We start from the raw sequence: 19380 nt of genomic DNA on the forward strand, positions 1-19380 counted from the left end.
ATTCTCCTCCCATCCCCCTCGGACTCACCCATCCAGGAACGCCACCTCGGTCTGCATGTCCACTTTGCACACCTCCTCCTTGCACCCCTTGGCTATGCTCACCACCATCTCCGCGCTGTTGAGAGCGTACGGGTTGAGAGAGAGAGAGAGAGAGAGAGAGAGAGAGAGAGAGAGAGAGAGAGAGAGAGAGAGAACTATCACTACAAGCTACAGAAACCCAGAGACAGAGACAGACAGAGACCAAATGAGAAGTAGACATAAAACAGCCATTATCAAGACACCTCTCCACCACAAATTGACCTCTCTCTTGGCCACTCTTTACTTTCGTCTATTATGGCAGCGGTGAGTAGCGGGCCTTTTTTTTCTATGCACTTTTTGTTGCCCTTGAGCCGTCTCCTTTGTTGTAAAAATAAATAAAAGCTACAGAAATCCAGAGAGAGACAGAGACAGACAAAGACACAGAGAGACAGACACACAGACAGAGAGAGAAAATGAGAAGCAAATAAAACATCAAGAGAGACAGAGACACACAGGGAGGGAAAATGAGAGAAAAACAGAGACAAAGACATAGAGAGACCCAGACAGAGAGAGAGAAAATGAGAAGCAAATTAATAAAACAACCAGACACACAGACATAGACAGACCCATCAATTAAAAGCCACAACCAGAGATAGAGACAGAGAGACATGCGAAAAAAGAAAAAACAGGGTCGCCAACTCACCAATCAGCTCCAGGGACGAGGAGTTCAGGAGACCGTACTCAAGCCTCATAATGATGTCACCGTCCGGGTCCTGCTTGTCCTTCTGCAAACACCACCAACAGCGAGGTAAAAAAAGTCCCCGAGTCAAATCCTACCACACCACACCACACCACACCACACATCACACCACACCATACCCAGCCACACCACACCATACCCAGCCGCACCACACCACACCATACCCAGCCACACCACACACCACACCAAACCCAGCTGCACCACACACCACACCCAGCCGCACGACACACCACACCACACCATACCCAGCCGCACCACACACCACACCACACCAAACCCAGCCGCACCACACACCACACCACACCACACCACACCACCCCACACCACACACCACACCATGCCACACCACCCCACACCACAGCACACACCACACCACACCACACCACACCACACCACACCACACCACACACCACACTGCACCACACCACACACCACACCCAGCCGCACCACACCACACCACACCCAGCCGCACCACACACCACACCCAGCCTCACCACACACCACACCACACCATACCACACCCAGCCCCACCACACACCACACCATACCCAGCCGCACCACACACACCATACACAGACACACCACAAACAACACCCAGTAACACCACACACCATACACCATACCCAGCCACACCACACCACACCCAGCCACACCACATTACTCTCCTTTTCCTTCCTTGGGATTTCCTTCCCTTGCTCTGCCTTCCCTTTCCTTCCCTTCCCGTTCTTGGGCTAGCCTTCCCTTCCCTACTGCAGCCTTGCCTTCCTCTCTCTTCCCTTCCTCTCCCTCCCATCCCCTTCCCTACCTTGGTCACTATCACTACTGTAGGCAGACACACTTCAGAAGTGGATCTTCATGTGCCTGGCAATGTCTCTCTTTGTCTTAAAGAGCTTTCCACAAACATCACACTTGAACTCTCTAAGGCCATAGTGCCTGAAGACGTGTTCATTGAGTGTCTGCTTCACACTGAACCTCTTCCCACACTCTTCACACTCATGACTTTTTACACCAGTGTGTGTAAGGGTGTGTGTATCAAGGTGACTCTTCAGGATGAATAGTTTCCCACATTCCTTACATTCATAGTTCTTCACACCAGTGTGTGTAAGGGTGTGTCTATCAAGGGTACTCTTCCGGATGAATTTTTTCCCACATTCCTTACATTCATAGTTCTTCACACCAGTGTGTGTAAGGGTGTGTGTATCAAGGTGACCCTTCAGGGTGAATAGTTTCCCACATTCCTTACATTCATAGTTCTTCACACCAGTGTGTGTAAGGGTGTGTCTATCAAGGTGACCCTTCAGGGTGAATAGTTTCCCACATTCCTTACATTCATAGTTCTTCACACCAGTGTGTGTAAGGGTGTGTGTATCAAGGGTACTCTTCTGGATGAATAGTTTCCCACATTCCTTACATTCATACTTCTTCACACCAGTGTGTGTAAAGGTGTGATATCTGAGGCCTCCCCTTGTGATTAATTCTTTTCCACACTCCAGACACACAAACTTCCTCTCTCCTTTGTTGCTGGAGTTGCCAGCAACAAGTTGCTTCAACTGGTGACCACTGACCTCCTGCCCCTGCAGCAGTCTGCTCCTGCTTGTCCTGGCCACTCATGCTGCTGTCCAGCCCTGCAGATGAGGCGGCCCCAACCTTTGCAGCGGCTGAGTGTGTTGCTGTTGTCCTCGTTCTTTCCTTGTTCTCTTTTCCTCTACACACCGGAGGCCTAGGGTCCGTGGTCGTGGTCGAGGGTGGACGTGCCCGTGAGAGCTCTGTAAAAGTGAAGGAATTCTCCAATAGTAATATTGCCAGAAGAATGAATCGTTCCAAGAATAATCCGTCTAGTAAGCAGGCGGGCACAAAAACCAAGGATACTGTTGATCTGGCAAAACAAGCCTTGCTGCTGGGGGGGGATGATCAGCTGACAGGGGCAGACGATAGCGACGAGATAAACAAACAGACACATGCCCAGTCTGTAAGGTTAAGGTTGGTGAGGAAGACAAGGCTCTAGGCTGTGAACTATGTGAAATGTGGCACCACATAAAGTGTGAGGAGGTCACTGAGGCAGTGTATAATTTCCTGAGCAGCAATCAAGTAAGTAAGATTCACTGGTATTGTACCAAATGCGATATTGTTATGGGAAATTGTTCAAACAAGTAACCAACACATCCAAGAGACAGGATAAAGTAGAAAGACGTATGGATGCCCTGGAAACTAAAACCACTGAGGCATTAGAGGAGATCAAGAGTGATGTCAAGAATCTGAAGGAGGAAATTAGAGATGATATCAGGTCTCAAGTGAACAGTGAGTTCAAATCTAGGATTGATGAAGTCAAGCAGAAAGTTGGGGAGGAAGTCAAGAGTGTGATTAATGAAGCAGTGGAAAGCAAAACAGTTGATATAACAGTCGACACGAGGAACAAAGCAGGCGGATCCAGAAAATCAATTTTGGGGAGCCCGCTGGTAAAATTTCATAAGTTAGCGACAGCCTCAAACAGTGAAGATCAATGGATAGTGATGGCGGTTCTTGCTTAAAATCCGCAGCTCCGAGCAATCAACGATATGTGACAAATGAATTTTTCTTGTATCTATTTATGAAGTGCAATCAATATTAAGCTGGCAAGCAATAACAAGAAACAATTCAAATTGCACATCCGACCCGTAAAAAGGCAGATCTGAACAGGTAGAAATCATCACCATACGATCACCAAGAAAACTAAATGTTTATTTCGCTATGTAAGCAGCAAGGGTGATCATAATACAGGTCATATATAAATTACAAACCTGACCTTTACAAAAAAGAGCTATTATGTGAAATTAGACGCAGCTGAAGATAAAAAGGAATTCTTATAGGGCTTCTTTTACATGGGATTGAGGTAACACATTTGCAAAGATTGGCTGAAGTGCGACAGGCACTGTGTCGTCACCGAACCGACTCATCAACTCAGCCAAGATGTGGTCCACGAACGGAATGTACACCGCCTGGCGGTATTACTCCTCAGCATTCTCGCACGGAACATTTGATCGCTGGGTCTGTCGTCCACAGAGTCATGGCACAGGGATGGTGTCATGCGTTGACCCCACCTCGACCAAAAAGTTCTTCCGCTGTGAACACGTCGTGAAAATGATTCTCCGCATCTGCTCTGAACTTGGCAAAATGGTCTTGATGCCACGGCATCGGCTGACACCAGGTCGCCATCTTTCCTCTGAAGTTTGGCTCGCTCGAGAGTATGTGCCAATATACACCCACTACAACCAGTCCAACGAGAAAGCAGGAAACACGTATGGCGATGAGAAGGAGCCCATCAGTGTCGTCAAGTTCCTCCTCTAGACAAACAGCGATGACAGGCAGAAATTCAACGAAAACAATCATTCTGTCATGCCTCTCAATCCACCTGGTGGGGCACAGGGGAACAAGCTGCGCTTGGCCGAGGTAACCTTGACAACCTCTGTGAACCGGAGAGAGCGCATATTTGAAGGATGAACGAAGTTGTACACCTGGGTCAGTGTTGTACACCTGGGTCAGTGTTGTACACCTGGGTCAGGTTGTACACCTGGGTCAGTGTTGTACACCTGGGTCAGTGTTGTACACCTGGGTCAGTGTTGTACACCTGGGTCAGTGTTGTACACCTGGGTCAGGGTTTAAAACTTGGTGAGTGTTGTACACCTGGGTCAGTGTTGTACACCTGGGTCAGGTTGTACACCTGGGTCAGTGTTGTACACCTGGGTCAGGTTGTACACCTGGGTCAGTGTTGTACACCTGGGTCAGGTTGTACACCTGGGTCAGTGTTGTACACCGAGGTCAGGTTGTACACCTGGGTCAGGTTTTACCACCTGGGCCATGTTGTACACCTGGGTCAGTGTTGTACACCTGGGTCAGTGTTGTACACCTGGGTCAGTGTTGTACACCTGGGTCAGTGTTGTACACCTGGGTCAGGTTGTACACCTGGGTCAGTGTTGTACACCTGGGTCAGTGTTGTACACCTGGGTCAGGTTGTACACCTGGGTCAGTGTTGTACACCTGGGTCAGTGTTGTACACCTGGGTCAGTGTTATACACCTGGGTCAGTGTTGTACACCTGGGTCAGGTTGTACACCTGGGTCAGTGTTTGAAGAGCGATCTTCACTTCTTTGACGCCACACGCCTGCCAGTACAAGATTCTGTCAAGCAGTGGATTGGCTTGGCCAGGGTGTACTTCTTCATGAGTACTGCGCACACCCTTTGAATGTTCCCACCATGGCACTTGCTCCATCGAAACCAAGTCCCCTGCACTTGGCCATGTTCAATCCGAGGTCTTCAACGGTGCAAAAGGAGCCAGGCTAAACCTTTACCGGTGAGGTCATGAGCACGCACAAAGGCAAGGAAGTCTTCCTTATTTCCTCTTCCAAGTGCCGAATGATGATAGTGGCCTGCACTAAAATTCACTTTCTGCTTGCATGTGAGGAATGAGGTCACAGATTTTTTCCTAGGCCTTTAAATCTTACTCTATAATATTCAATATATGATTCCGAACTTAAATACTGAAAATAAATAAAGAAAATCCTGAGTTCTCCAGAAATGCAACAGAAAGGTACCAGTTTTCGTTTTGACTCTCCCAGAAAGTGGACATTTTAGCAGATGGGGGGCATCCAACACTCCCAGCCCTCCCCCTAGGTACGGCGTACTACGGCCCTGTACTAGTATATAGATTGTTAGATGAGTGCGGGCCATAAGAGCGGGTGCCCATTGTGCCCTGGCCCTGCAGGAGTGAAAATTACATCAGACACCGAAAAATTTAAATCTTGCCTGAGCATCCCGTCCACCTCCGCATAGTAAAGCCCAAGGAACCACAGAGGAGGAATTTTTAAAGTTTGAGGACAGCCCAGAGCTATCTAGCGGGCGGCCGGCTTCGCCTCCCCACCTCTCTAGCTTCTTAGGGTATCTTAAATATATTTTATGTTTTCTCAATTCATGGATATTTCAAATATTTTAGTTATCCTAATATTTTTTTGGGGGGCCTGGTCATCTGGCTCCCCACCCCATATCCGTGCCTGCATATGCCTACAGCCGACGACACATTCTGTATTATACAGTAGAGCCCCATTTAGCGAGAATTAGGTGGATGAACGCGTCGCGCTAACTGAATTCGCACTAATTGAATAAAGTAACCAATATGAAAAAGTTATTTGGTGCAGACGTGGGTCTGACTTTTGGGTTTGATAATTACTCAAAATACGCAGTCATCAGTTATCGAGACAAACTGGTAAGAGAGAGGACTGTGTTAGACTGCAGGAAGATCTCTACAGGATGCAACATTGGTCGGGAAGTGGTTGTTGAGTTCCACCCTGAAAAGTGCAGTGCTTTGAGGCTAGGAACATCAAATGAAGAAAAGGTCACATGCAACATGAGGGAGGAGCTAAGGGACTACTTAGATCATCAAAATTAAAACACTAGGTTATTTTTATGTTACTCAAAAAGGAATATATTAAAGAGAAAATCATTTAACTTTGCCCCAGAATGATTATTCACTGCCTCAAATTTGATATTCCATATTCGTTTGTGAGCATGCCATGGTATTGAAGGCACCGGTGTTGTGTTATTTTATCGTTCATTGTTACAAATTTGTTCAGGACTTGCATGCTCCGACCAGTAAGTGTAGACCTGTACAGTCTCACAAAGCTTTTAACACATTAAGAGTTGCTGGAAAGCTGAATTAAACATAGATCATCATTATCTCGCTGTTTCTAGAACGACACTCTGTACATATAAATACAACTCGTATAGATCGAGTGTCGCTCTAGAAACAGCGAGGATGGTGGTAGCGGTACTGTATGTCTGATTCAGCCTTCCAGCAACTCTTAATTACGGTTTAAAGCTTTGTGAGACTGTACAGGTTCACGCTTGCTGGTCTGAGCATGCGCAGTTCACGAGCGACCAGTGTTTGTAAACAAAAGCGCCAGCTTTTGACGGTGGGGACGCCAAATAACACAACACCGGTTCAAGCTGCTTTAGTATTACCGTCCATATGTACGTGTCAACATGTGGTTTTCAGGTTTTGTAAGTTTTCTAAAATACGGATCATGAAAATTTGAATTCATCTATGTTTTTATTTGAAATATCAATATAGTATCGTTTTACCATCGGACTTATCACAAGCTAGTATCGGAATTGTGGATTTATATCGGTATCGTTATCTCCTATATTTGTGTCTCCATTTAACGAATATCGGTTATCACCGTTAAGGTTTTTCATTATCAGTTATCGGTTATAAGGTTTTCTGTTATCGTGCCCAGCTATGGTAGTGATGTTAGTAAATTTGCAGATGATACCAAGATTGGTAGAGTAATTGAGTCGGATCAGGACGCTAGTATTCTCCAGGGTGAACTCAACAGATTGTATGACTGGGTGGATAAATGGCAGATGGAGTTCAATGTAGGGAAGTGCAGTATTCTGACTGTAGGTAGAACAACCCTCACATAACTATTGCTTAAATGACACTCTCAAAAGCAGGTCTGGGTGGTAGAGGATTTAGGGGTCTTAGTGAGCTCTGATCTCCGTCCAAGGGCACAATGCATTCAAGCTAGATATCGAGCAAATAGGGTACTGGGATTTATTTCAAGGAGCGTAAGCAACAAAAGCCCCGAAGTCTTCCTCAAACTATATTTAGCATTAGTTAGACCTCATCTTGACTATGCGTTCAGTTCTGGTCACCTTACTATAGAATGGATATCAAAATGTTAGAATCGTGCAGAGGAGGATGACTAAGATGATTCAGGGGTTGAGAAACTTGCCATACAAGGGAAGACTCAAACAGTTAAACTTGCATTCTCTAGAAAGGCGAAGGGTGCATGGAGACATGATCGAGGTTTATAAATGGATGAAGGGCTTTAATAAAGGAGACATTCATAAGGTTTTGTTGGTAAGAGAACCGAGTAGGACACGAAGTAATGGGTTTAAACTGGATAAATTCAGATTCAACAGGGACACAGGCAAAATTGGTTTACAAACAGGGTGGTGGATGAGTGGAATAGGCTTAGCAGTCACGTGGTGAGTGCCAATACAATTGTCACATTCAAAAATAGACTAGATAAATTCATGGACAGCGATATTAGGTGGGGTTAGATACACGGACCTTAGGGTCAAAGGAGCTGCCTCTACAGAATGGACATCAACTTGCTAGAATCAGTTCAGAGGAGGATGACCAAGATGACTCAGGGGCTGAGGAACCTCCCATATCAAAATAGGCTGAAACATCTAAACTTACATTCACTAGAGAGCCGAAGAGTGCGGGGAGATCTGATAGAAGTATTCAAATGGGTCAAGGGTTACAACAAAGGCGATATAAGTAAAGTACTGAGAATTAGCCAGCAGGATAGAACTCACAGTAATGGATTTAAATTAGAAAAGTATAGATTTAGGAGATATAGGCAAGCATTGGTTGAGTAATAGGTGGTGGGGAATAGAATAGACTCAGCAATCACATAGTTAGTGCAGGGACGATAGCTTGTTTTAAGAGTAGACTGGATAGGGTAAAGATTCGTATTAGGTCCGTGCCAGTATCTCATAATCTACTTTAAGAAACCTCAGTATCTCTTCATATATCTTTTCTACAAACCTTCAACAGTCATGGAAACGCTTTGAAAATCCAATTTAAGGACTTTTTTTTTTTACTCTTGAAAATAGGGGATAATGTTTACAGGCCAGCGTTCCTGGTGCTGGCCGCGAGGCTCCAGCCGCAGCCATAAAATAGCTCAGAGGGTTTAGGGTCGGGAGCATATTTAAACTACTCCAACCAAACGGTAAATCTTGAGAATCACCACTCCACCCTCCACTACTCCAGCCCCCAATCCCCAAGACAAGCCTGGGGAACTATGGGGAACCGGGTATTGGGGGAGCCCATATCACTGAAAATGGCCTTCCAAAATTTCCTAGAAAATCCCTAAATCAGGAAAAATTCCTAGTCTCGAAAGTAAGGAAAATCCCTACCGTGATACTGTATACTCACATGCGGCTAATCGCTAACCAATCATACCATCGCTAACCACTCCAAAACAGCCCTGAGCCATGACTCAAGGTCATCCAGGACTGGCTGAACAGGCCCAGGCTATACCGCTCAGCACGGCAGCCGTTGGGCTGCGTGTTCTAAAAATAAAATAACCACGCTGGTGGACCTGGTCTCACATGCGTGGGCTAGTCGCCAACCAAGCATACCATCGCTAACCAAGCCGCATTCATCGCTAACCAAGCCGCACTATCGCTAACCAAGCCGCATTCATCGCTAACTGCGCACTGCTAACCAAGCGCATCGTCGCTAACCAAACGTTTGTAGAAAAAAATATATGAAGACCTAGTGATGCTTCATACGGCAGGTAATGAATGCGCTATTTTAAGCGGCGGCGTTAGCTCGATTAATCCCTTTAGGGAGCTGTGGTTTTGGTGGTCGTTAGCTCGATTAATCCTGTAGGGAACAGTGGTTTTGGTGGTGGACGGCCAAATCACTGAAAATGGGCTTTCAAATGTCCCTACAAAATCCCCAAAATCGGGAAAAATCCTAGTCTCTAAAGAAAGGAAATTCTAACGTATACTCTTTAATCTATTCCTATATAACGAAAGCAGCCAGAAGCGGTCTGTTGACGAGTGTAGGGCGTGCAATTGGATGGTCAGCGAGTTGAACCCCATCACCACCCCAATCGTAGTCGAGCAACTCTTGGGAAATGTCATGTTTCATAATTACATATGGTACAATACTGATGGTTAACCCCACTTCTTGTAAGTTGATGCTAGATAATTTTTACCTAGTATTTTAAGGTACAAAATAAAACAGATTTGTGACAGCTGTCATCCAGATCGAACTGACGCCCTGCTGTTAATTGACGCGAGTGACTTACCGACTGCTACGTATGACCCTGGCCTCCATTTTACTCAAACTCCACTAAAAGTATCTCGCATTGAACAATATCCGCTTGTTTTCTGACACGTGCTTGTCACACCATGTGACACATGACACGCCTGTCTTTGTTGGACCCGTACTGGGATAGTAATCGATCCTTTGTCAACCTACATGCACACCAATAAAGAGGTTAAATACTCAGTTAACACTTACCGAAGGTAAAGTAGACGGATATTTTCAGGGAGTGAGTGTCGGGCTTCCATCCATTATGGCGGCTTGAAAACAACTGACTTCAGGAACCCACCGTTAGGTGCCGCCGCTGATACCCTCGCGTAGTAACATTTTACGAATGTATTAGAAAATACAAATAGCTGCGGCATTAGTTGCTTTAATATAGAAAAAAAAATAACGTAAAACTCTTAAAAGACCGTTTTTTTGTCCGAAATTGTTATAATCCATGCGCATTTTGGATATTACTGACTTAGGAACTAGTTTGTAGGGTGCACTGCAAGGCAGGTATGAGGCTCAGTCTGTGTATAGAGGCGGTTGTGAAACAATAACAATGGACTTAGAAAATCCAAGCCACCTAACTCTATAATTAAAGAGGCTTGCCCCCCTGGCCCCTCCCCAAGGTAAAACGTATACGAAAATGCATTATAATGATAATTCTTTCACGTGCTAAATTACTACGAATATTGGTTTGTAGTGGTTATTCTTAAGTTTTGCCGAAAATATATATGAAGAGATACTGATGTTTCATAAAGTAGGTAATGAGATACTGGCACGGACCTAAAACGAATCTTAACCCTGGATAGCTACATGGACGAGGACGACAGGTGGCAGTGAGGTGTGGGTGCAGTAGGGTGACGGGTACTGGATGCGTGCCTAGTACCGCCGGTATAACGAGGATCAAGCCTCTACCTGCAACCCCTGTAACTACACCTCAGCCATCGTGAGTAGTGGGGGGGATTCTGGAGCTGCCCTGTGTGGGCCACCCGGCCTCTTGCAGTTTCCCTATGTTCTTATGTTCTTAAGGAGTGGAGGGCGGCCTGTCTTGTGCAGGACAGCTTACCTACTTCTGCTGCATGAGAAGGTTAAGACTTCCCGGCGGCGGTGGTGGAGGTGTTGTCCTGGCAGTGTTGGGGCTGAGGTGTCGCTGGCCAGCAGGTCCCCAGCGCTGGCCCGTGGGTGTGGAGCCTTCGTCGTCTTCTTCTTCTGGGGTGTTTTAGGGGGCTGGTTGGGCAGGGCCAGAAGGGATGCTGCTCGGGCCTCGGCGCGTGCTGTTGTTGTCACCTGGCAGCGTTGCTAACTGAACTTTCTGCTACACGCACGAGCCTCAAACACGCTACATTGGACCACAAACGATACAAATTGTAAATATATTTCCACATCAGACGAAATAATGTTATCTGCTGGTTACTGTATAGCCAGGTACCCAAGGCAACACGAATCTGGCAGTGCAGTGCATTATACGGGTATAAGGGTACGTAAGGTTGGGGGGATCGTCATTTCCTGCGTACAATACACACACATGTTTTGGCAGCACAATGCCTTACACGGGTGTGTGTCATAGGTAAGGTTGGGGCGGAATTATGGGCAAGACAGACGGCCCCTGACCACAGGAAGGCACCATGACGGCAACACACCTGCCCTGACGGCCCCATGCACACGCCTGCCCTGGCAGCCCCACACCTGCCCTGACAGTCCCACACCTGCCATGACGGCCCCACACCTGCCCTGACGGGCCCACACCTGCCCTGACGGCCGAACACCTGCCCGGATGGGCCCACACCTGCCCTGACAGTCGCACACCTGCCATGACCGCCCAACACGTACCTGCCCTGACAGTCACACACCTGCCATGACGGCCCCACACCTGCCGGGACAGTCCCACACCTGCCATGACGCCCCCACACGGCCACACCTGCCCTCACGATCGCACACTTGCCCTGACGGCCCAACACCTGCCCTGACAGTTCCACACCTGCCGTGACGGCCCAACACCTGCCCTGACAGTCCCACACCTGCCATGACGGCCCCACACCTGCCATGACTGTCCCACACCTGCCATGACGGCCCAACACCTGCCCTGACAGTCCCACACCTGCCATGATGCCCCCACACCCGCCCTGACTGTCCCACACCTGCCATGACGGCCCAATACCTGCCCTGACAGTCCCACACCTGCCATGACGGCCCCACACCTGCCATGGCAGTCCCACACCTGCCGTGACGGCCCAACACCTGCCCTGACAGTCCCACACCTGCCGTGACGGCCCAACACCTGCCCTGACAGTCCCACGCCTGCCCTGACAGTCCCACACCTGCCATGATGGCCCAACACCTGCCCTGACAGTCCCACACCTGCCATGATGGCCCCACACCTGCCATGACAGTCCCACACCTGCCATGATCGCTCACCACCTGCCATGATGGCCCAACACCTGCTCTAACAGTCCCACACCAGCAATGATGGCCCCACACCTGCTCTAACAGTCCCACACCAGCAATGATGGCCCCACACCTGCCATGACAATCGCGCGCACCTGCCCTGACAACCTCGATCACACCTGCCCTGACAGTCCCACACCTGCCATGACGATCCCACACTTGCCCTGATCGACAGCCCCACACCTGCCTTGACAGTCCCACACCTGCCCTGACAGTCCCACACCTGCCTTGACAGCCCCACACCTGCCGTGATGTACGGCCCCACACCTGCCTTGACAACCCACACCTGCATTGACGTATGGCCCCACATATCTGCCCTCACAGAGCAAGTATTGAAGCTGGCCAGCGCGTCCGGCACCCAGACCAGGATATAGTAAGTTTGGAACTGGAGTCACAGGCCTGAAGGGGCCTCTTCCAGAAGTCATCTGTGAGTATCTATGAGTATGACGGCCCCACACCTGCCGTGACGATCCAACACCTCCCATGATGGGCCCACACCTACCGTGACGACCCCAAACCTGCACTGATGACACAACACCAGCCCTGACACACCCACACTTGCCTTGACGAGACCACACCTGCCCTGACAGCCCCAAACCTGCTCTGACAATCCCACACCTGCCCTGAAATCCTCACACCTGCTTTGAAAGCCCCACACCTGCCCTGACGATCCAACACCTTCCATGATGGCCCCACACCTACCCTGACGACCCCAAACCTGCACTGATGACACCACACCTGCCCTGACAGCCCCACACCTGGCCTGACAATCCCACACCTGCCCTGACATCCTCACACCTGCCCTGAAAATCCCACACCTGCCATGACAGCCCCACACCTGTCCTGACACTAATCCTGTATGGGCCCACACCTGCCCTGCCAACCCTACACCTGCTCTGATGACCCCACACCTGTACTGATGACCCACATATCATTGCCCTATTTCATGACAATCTATCGTCTGGTGCAGTGGTTCCCAATCTGAGGGGCATGCCTCCTTGGGGGGCGTGAGCTAGGTAAAGAGAGGGCGTGATTCCATCTGCCAAAAATTGCAATTTTGCAAGAAATAAACACACACACACACACACGAAGGAGTAACAAATGATGTGGGGCGTGAGGATTTCTTATAAATCAATAGGGGGCATCATGTGAAAAGTTTGGGAGCCACTGGTCTAGTGTCTTTATTTTTTTGGCATTAGCTTATGTGTCTCTATTCAGGGGAAGGGACAGTTAGTTCATGTATTATTTTCCCATTTCATAACATAATCTATCACCTTGCATCCATTTCTTTCCCAGTAGTTCTTTGTATTTTTCCAACAGTTTGTCATTTTCTTTTCAGTTCCTGTCCAAGAGATTTTGCCATAATTCAGAGGAAGGAGGAAGCACGCTGGTCTGTTGTGTTTCATCTCGTAATGTCCTTTTCGTAATTTCCAGCAGCAGCTTCCAATTATGTTTTCACTTTGTGTCACTTTGTATCTTCCAGAGGTTTGCAATTATGCTGTTACTTACTGTCTGGAAGAAGTAGCTACATATTATCCTCTGTATTAGTATAGCTACACACTATTATTCCATGATGTAATCTATTGCAATGTATCTTTTTGTACTTTCCAGCAGCCTGCAATCATGCCTTTCCTTCCTGTATTAATTGTGAGGATGGAAGAAGGCTACATATCATCCTCTGTATATACTATTAGAGAAGTAGCCACACTATTATCCCATATTGTAATCTATTGCAATGTATCTTTTTGTACTTTCCAGCAGCCTGCAATCATGCCCTTCCTTCCTGTATTAATTGTGAGGATGGAAGAAGTAGCTACATATCATCCTCAGTATGTACTATTAGAGGCAGGTACATACTTTCCATACTGTAATCTATCGTAATGTATTGTATTGTATTTTCCAGCAGCCTGCAATCATGCCCTTCCTTCCTGTCTTGATCTTCCAACACTCAGTTCTAAGCACACAAGCACATGTTATCTTATTCCACCCCTTTGTTCTTCCTCCTTCCTCAGTATCTAACCTTTCCTTGTTGGTTTCCATGAATAAGTTTTTTTCCTTTTTGAGTATGTCTTCCTAATGTAACTATTGGTCTATGTTTTTTGTTTGTTTGTTCTACTCCACACACACACACACACACACACACACACATGCATAAAGACACACACCAGAATTGGTTTGGGAATTCTATTTTCTCATCAGCTTCCTGTCTATCCCCTGTCTGCCTGTAGAACCAGTAGGCCCTCTTGGACGGCCCCAGCCCATTAGCGGAACGGGCGAACTTTATTTATAGTGGCTGCCGTGATGTGACTCCTGCTTCATTTACTGCCCTCAGCTGTTTCCTTTACCATAAAAAATGTAGGCATACATTCAGGGAGGCAGTGGCTGAGTGGTTAGTGCCAGCCTCGCATTCGGTGCGTTGTCCATGATGGTTCGAATCCGCCGCTAACCACATGGGATTTTTCAGTCACCGCCGAGTGCCCTAAGACTACCCACATGCTGTCCTGAAGACCACCTATCAACCCAGACGGTAGAAGAAACTCTGCAGCACAAGTGGAATCAAGAATGAGCTCCAGGGGGCAGCATGAGCCAATAATAATAATGGCACCACTATAAACAATTGCCTGCGCCATGACGGGCTAGGGCCGACCATCAGGCTCATATGGATTAGCCTACCGGCGCTGTAGGCCATATGTAAAAAAAAAAAAAAAAAAAAAATTTGATTTTGCCTTCACTGGCAGCCTGGTAACATAATTATACTCCCAGGCCTTTCTGCCTCTGTGGTGGATAGTGGAGTGTTTCCCATATGGTACTGGTGTGCTGGATATCCCTTCACTGGTAGCCTGGTAACATACACCCAGGCCTTTCTCTGCCTCTGTGGTGGATAGGAGTGTTTCCATGTGGTACTGGTGTGCTGGATATCCTTCACTGGTAGCCTGGCAACATACACCTCTAGGACTTTCTGCCTCTATGGTGGATAGTGGAGTGTTTCCCATGTGGTATTGGTGTGCTGGATATCCCTTCACCAATAGCCTGGTAAAATACACTCCAAGGCCTTTCTCTGCCTGTATGGTGGATAGTGGAGTGTTTCCATGTGGTATTGGTGTGCTGTATATCCTTCACTGGTAGCCTGGTAACATAATTATACTCCCAGGCCTTTCTCTGCCTCTGTGGTAGATAGTGGAGTGTTTCCTATGTAGTATTGGTATGTTGGTATCCCTTCACTGGTAGCCTGGTAACATACACTCCCAGGTCTTTCTCTGCCTCTGTGGTGGATAGTCGAGTGTTACCATGTGGTATTGGTGTGCTGATATCCCTTCACTGGTAGCCTGGCAACATACACTCAGGTCTTTCTCTGCCTCTGTGGTGGATAGTGAGTGTTTCCCATGTGGTATTTGTGTGCTGGAGATCCCTTCACTGGTAGCCTGGTAACATACACTCCCAGGTCTTTATCTGCCTCTGTGGTGGATAGTGGAATGTGTCCCATGTGGTATACGTGTGCTGGATATGCCTTAAGTGGTAGCTTGGCAACATACTCTCCCAGGTCTTTCTCTGCCTCTGTGGTGGATATTGAGTGTTTACCATGTGGTATTGGTGTGCTGGATATCCCTTCACTGGTAGCCTGGTAACATACACTCAAGGTCTTTCTCTGCCTCTGTGGTGGATAGTGAAGTGTGTCCCATGTGGTATCAGTGTGCTGGATATCCCTTCACTGGTAGCCTGGTAACATACACTCCCAGGTCTTTCTCTGCCTCTGTGGTGGATATTGGCGTGTTTCCCATGTGGTATTGGTGTGCTGGATATCCTTCACTGGTAGCCTGGTAACATATAATCCCAGGTCTTTCTGCCTCTGTGGTGGATAGTGGAGTGTTTCCTATGTGGTGTTGGTATGTTGATATCCCTTCACTGGTAGCCTGGTAACATACACTCCAAGGTCTTTCTCTGCCTCTGTGGTGGATAGTGTAGTGTGTCCCATGTGGTATCTGTGTGCTGGATATCCCTTCACTGGTAGCCTGGTAACATACACTCCCAGGTCTTTCTCTGCCTCTGTGGTGGATATTGGCGTGTTTCCCATGTGGTATTGGTGTGCTGGATATCCTTCACTGGTAGCCTGGCAACACACACTCCAGGTCTTTCTCTGCCTCTGTGGTGGATATTGGCGTGTTTCCCATGTGGTATTGGTGTGCTGGATATCCATTCACTGGTAGCCTGGTAACATACACTCCAAGGTCTTTCTTTGCCTCTGTGGTGGATAGTGAAGTGTTTCCCATGTGGTCGTGTGCTGGATATCCTTCACTGGTAGCCTGGCAACATACACTCCCAGGTCTTTCTCTGCCTCTGTGGTGGAAAGTGGAGTGTTTCCCATGTGGTACTGGTGTGCTGGATATCCCTTCACTGGTAGCCTGGTAACATAATTATACTCCCAGTCCTTTCTCTGCCTCTGTGGTGATTGTGGAGTGTTTCCCAGTGGTATTAGTGTGCTGGATATCCCTTCACTGGTAGCCTGGTAACATAATCCCAGGTCTTTCTCTGCCTCTGTGGTGGATAGTGGAGTGTTACCCATGTGGTATTGGTGTGCTGGATATCCATTCACTGGTAGCCTGGCAACATACACTCAGGTCTTTCTCTGCCTCTGTGGTGGATAGTGGCGTGTTTCCCATATGGTATTGGTGTGCTGGATATACCTTCAGTGGTAGCCTTGAAACATACACTCCCATGTCTTTCTCTGCCTCTGTGGTGGATAGGAGTGTTTCCATGTGGTATTGGTGCTGGATATCCCTTCACTGGTAGCCTGGCAACATACACCCAAGGTCTTTCTCTGCCTCTGTGGTGGATAGTGAAGTGTGTCCCATGTGGTATCAGTGTGCTGGATATCCCTTCACTGGTAGCCTGGCAACATACACCCCAGGTCTTTCTCTACTTCTGTGGTGGATATTGGAGTGTTTCCCATGTGGTATTGGTGTGCTGGATATCCCTTCACTGGTAGCTCTGGTAACATATAATCCCAGGTCTTTCTCTGCCTCTGTGGTGGATAGAGGAGTGTTTCCCATGTGGTATTGGTATGTTGGATATCCCTTCACTGGTAGCCTGGTAGCTACACTCCCAGGTCTTTCTCTGCCTCTGTGGTGGATAGTGGAGTGTTTCCCATGTGGTATTGGTGTGCTGGATATCCCTTCATTGGTAGCCTGGTAACATACACCAGGTCTTTCTCTGCCTCTGTGGTGGATAGTGGTGCGTTTCCCATGTGGTATTGGTATGCTGGATATCCCTTCACTGGTAGCCTAGCAACATACACTCCCAGGTCTTTCTCTGCCTCTGTGGTGGATATTGGTGTGTTTCCCATGTGGTATTGGTGTGCTGGATATCCCTTCAGTGGTAGCCTGGTAACATACACTCCCAGGTCTTTCTCTGCCTCTGTGGTGGATAGTGGAGTGTTTCCCATGTGGTATTGGTGTGCTGAATATCCCTTCACTGGTAGCCTGGTAACATACACTCCCAGGTCTTTCTCTGCCTCTGTGGTGATAGTGGAGTGTTTCCCATGTGGTATTGGTGTGCTGAATATCCCTTCACTGGTAGCCTGGTAACATACACCCAGGTCTTTCTCTCCTCTGTGGTGGATAGTGGAGTGGTTCCATGTGGTATTGGTGCTGATATCCTTCAGTGGTAGCCTGGCAACATCCCAGGTCTTTCTCTGCCTCTGTGGTGGATAGTGGAGTGTTTCATGTGGTATTGGTGTGCTGGATATCCCTTCACTGTAGCCTGGTAACATACACCCCAGGTCTTTCTCTCCTCTGTGGTGGATAGTGGAGTGTTTCCTCATGTGGTATTGGTGTGCTGGATATCCCTCCCAAGGTTCAGACTTTACATTTTTCATCATTGCATTGTAGCAGCCACTTTTTGTTCCACCCTAAAGCTTGTGATGTCTTCTTGTAGGAAATCCACAGTCAAGGTGTTAAAAATAGGCCTTCTGACAAACTGTTGCAATTTTATAACACTTTACTTCCTTATAAGATTATATTGTTGTTTGTCTGTCCACAACACAAGTCCCACAGCAATACTTCCTCTCCACAACACAAGTCCACAGCAATACTTCCTCTCCACAACACAAGTCCCACAGCAATACCTCTCCACAACACAAGTCCCACAGCAACACTCCTCCACAACACAAGTCCCACAGCAATACTTCCTCCACAACACAAGTCCCACAGCATCTTCCTCTCCACAACACAAGTCCCACAGCACATACTCCTGTCCACAACACAAGTCCTATAGCAATACTCTCCTCTCCACAACACAAGTCCCACAGCAATACTTCCTTCCACAACACAAGTCCTGCAGCAATACTTCCTCTCCATAACACAAGTCCCACAGCAATACTTCCTTCCACAACACAAGTCCTACAGCAATACTTCCTCCACAACACAAGTCCCACAGCAATACTTCCTCCTTTTAACAACACAAGTCCTACAGCAATACTCTCTCCACAACACAAGTCCTACAACAATACAAGGATCGTAATGTTACGCCTACGTAAAGACGAGAAATAAGCAAACAGTGAGTGCTGGGCTGACGAACTCATGCCTCGACGAGAGATCAAAGTGTGAATTGAAGTTACTTATACAAACATCTCTTAAGTAAGGCTGACAAGTTATATTCCATCAGTTTAAATGACATAATCTTCCCTATACATACAGATCAAGGTAACATATGAAATGAAATGAGGTTACTTATACAAACATCTCTAGGTAAGGTTACGTAACTTATATTGTGGTAGCTTAAATGACACATCTTCTGTATACGTACAGGTCAAAGTAATATACATATACGAGTTAATTGAGGTTACCTCATACAAACATCTCGTAGGTAAGGTTGGCGTAACTTATATTGTGGTAGTTTAAAGGATGTAATCTTCACTATACATAGAGATCACAGTAACATACGTCATATGAAATGAATTGAGGTTACTTAAATAAACATACCAGTGAATTGAGGTTACACAAATATCTCAAAGGTAAGGTTATGTAACTTATATTTTGCTAGTTTAAAGGATGTAATCTTCCTATACATACAGAGATCACTGTAACATACAAATATGAAATGAATTGAGGTTACTTAAACAAACATACCAGTGAATTGAGGTTACTTTATACAAACATACCAGTGAATTGAGGTTACTTATACAAACATACAGTGAATTGAGGTTACTTATACAAACATACTCAGTGAATTGAGGTTACTTATACAAACATCTCGCAGGTTAAGGTTGACATAACTTATATATCGTTAGTTTA

General features: G+C 47.1%; 1 protein-coding gene across 8 annotated transcripts in view; it reads right to left on the reverse strand.

Annotated features, from left to right (window-relative positions):
- Positions 1 to 19380, reverse strand: part of LOC126994962 (uncharacterized) — a 139385-nt gene that overhangs the window by 36490 nt on the left and 83515 nt on the right. For 3 of the 8 annotated variants that reach the window (XM_050854237.1, XM_050854235.1, XM_050854238.1), the window contains exon 3: positions 29 to 115. In XM_050854237.1, coding sequence (XP_050710194.1) covers positions 29 to 108 — 80 coding nt within the window. In that variant the 5' untranslated portion in view covers positions 109 to 115. Of the gene's footprint in view, positions 1 to 28; positions 116 to 721; positions 810 to 10712; positions 10731 to 19380 lie in introns of those variants that run through there. The other 5 variants (XM_050854240.1, XM_050854239.1, XM_050854232.1 and 2 more) reach the window with 3 other exon arrangements.

This window comes from Eriocheir sinensis, unplaced genomic scaffold (assembly GCF_024679095.1).
Source record: "Eriocheir sinensis breed Jianghai 21 unplaced genomic scaffold, ASM2467909v1 Scaffold939, whole genome shotgun sequence".
In the NCBI taxonomy this organism is placed as follows: Eukaryota; Metazoa; Arthropoda; class Malacostraca; order Decapoda; family Varunidae; genus Eriocheir; species Eriocheir sinensis.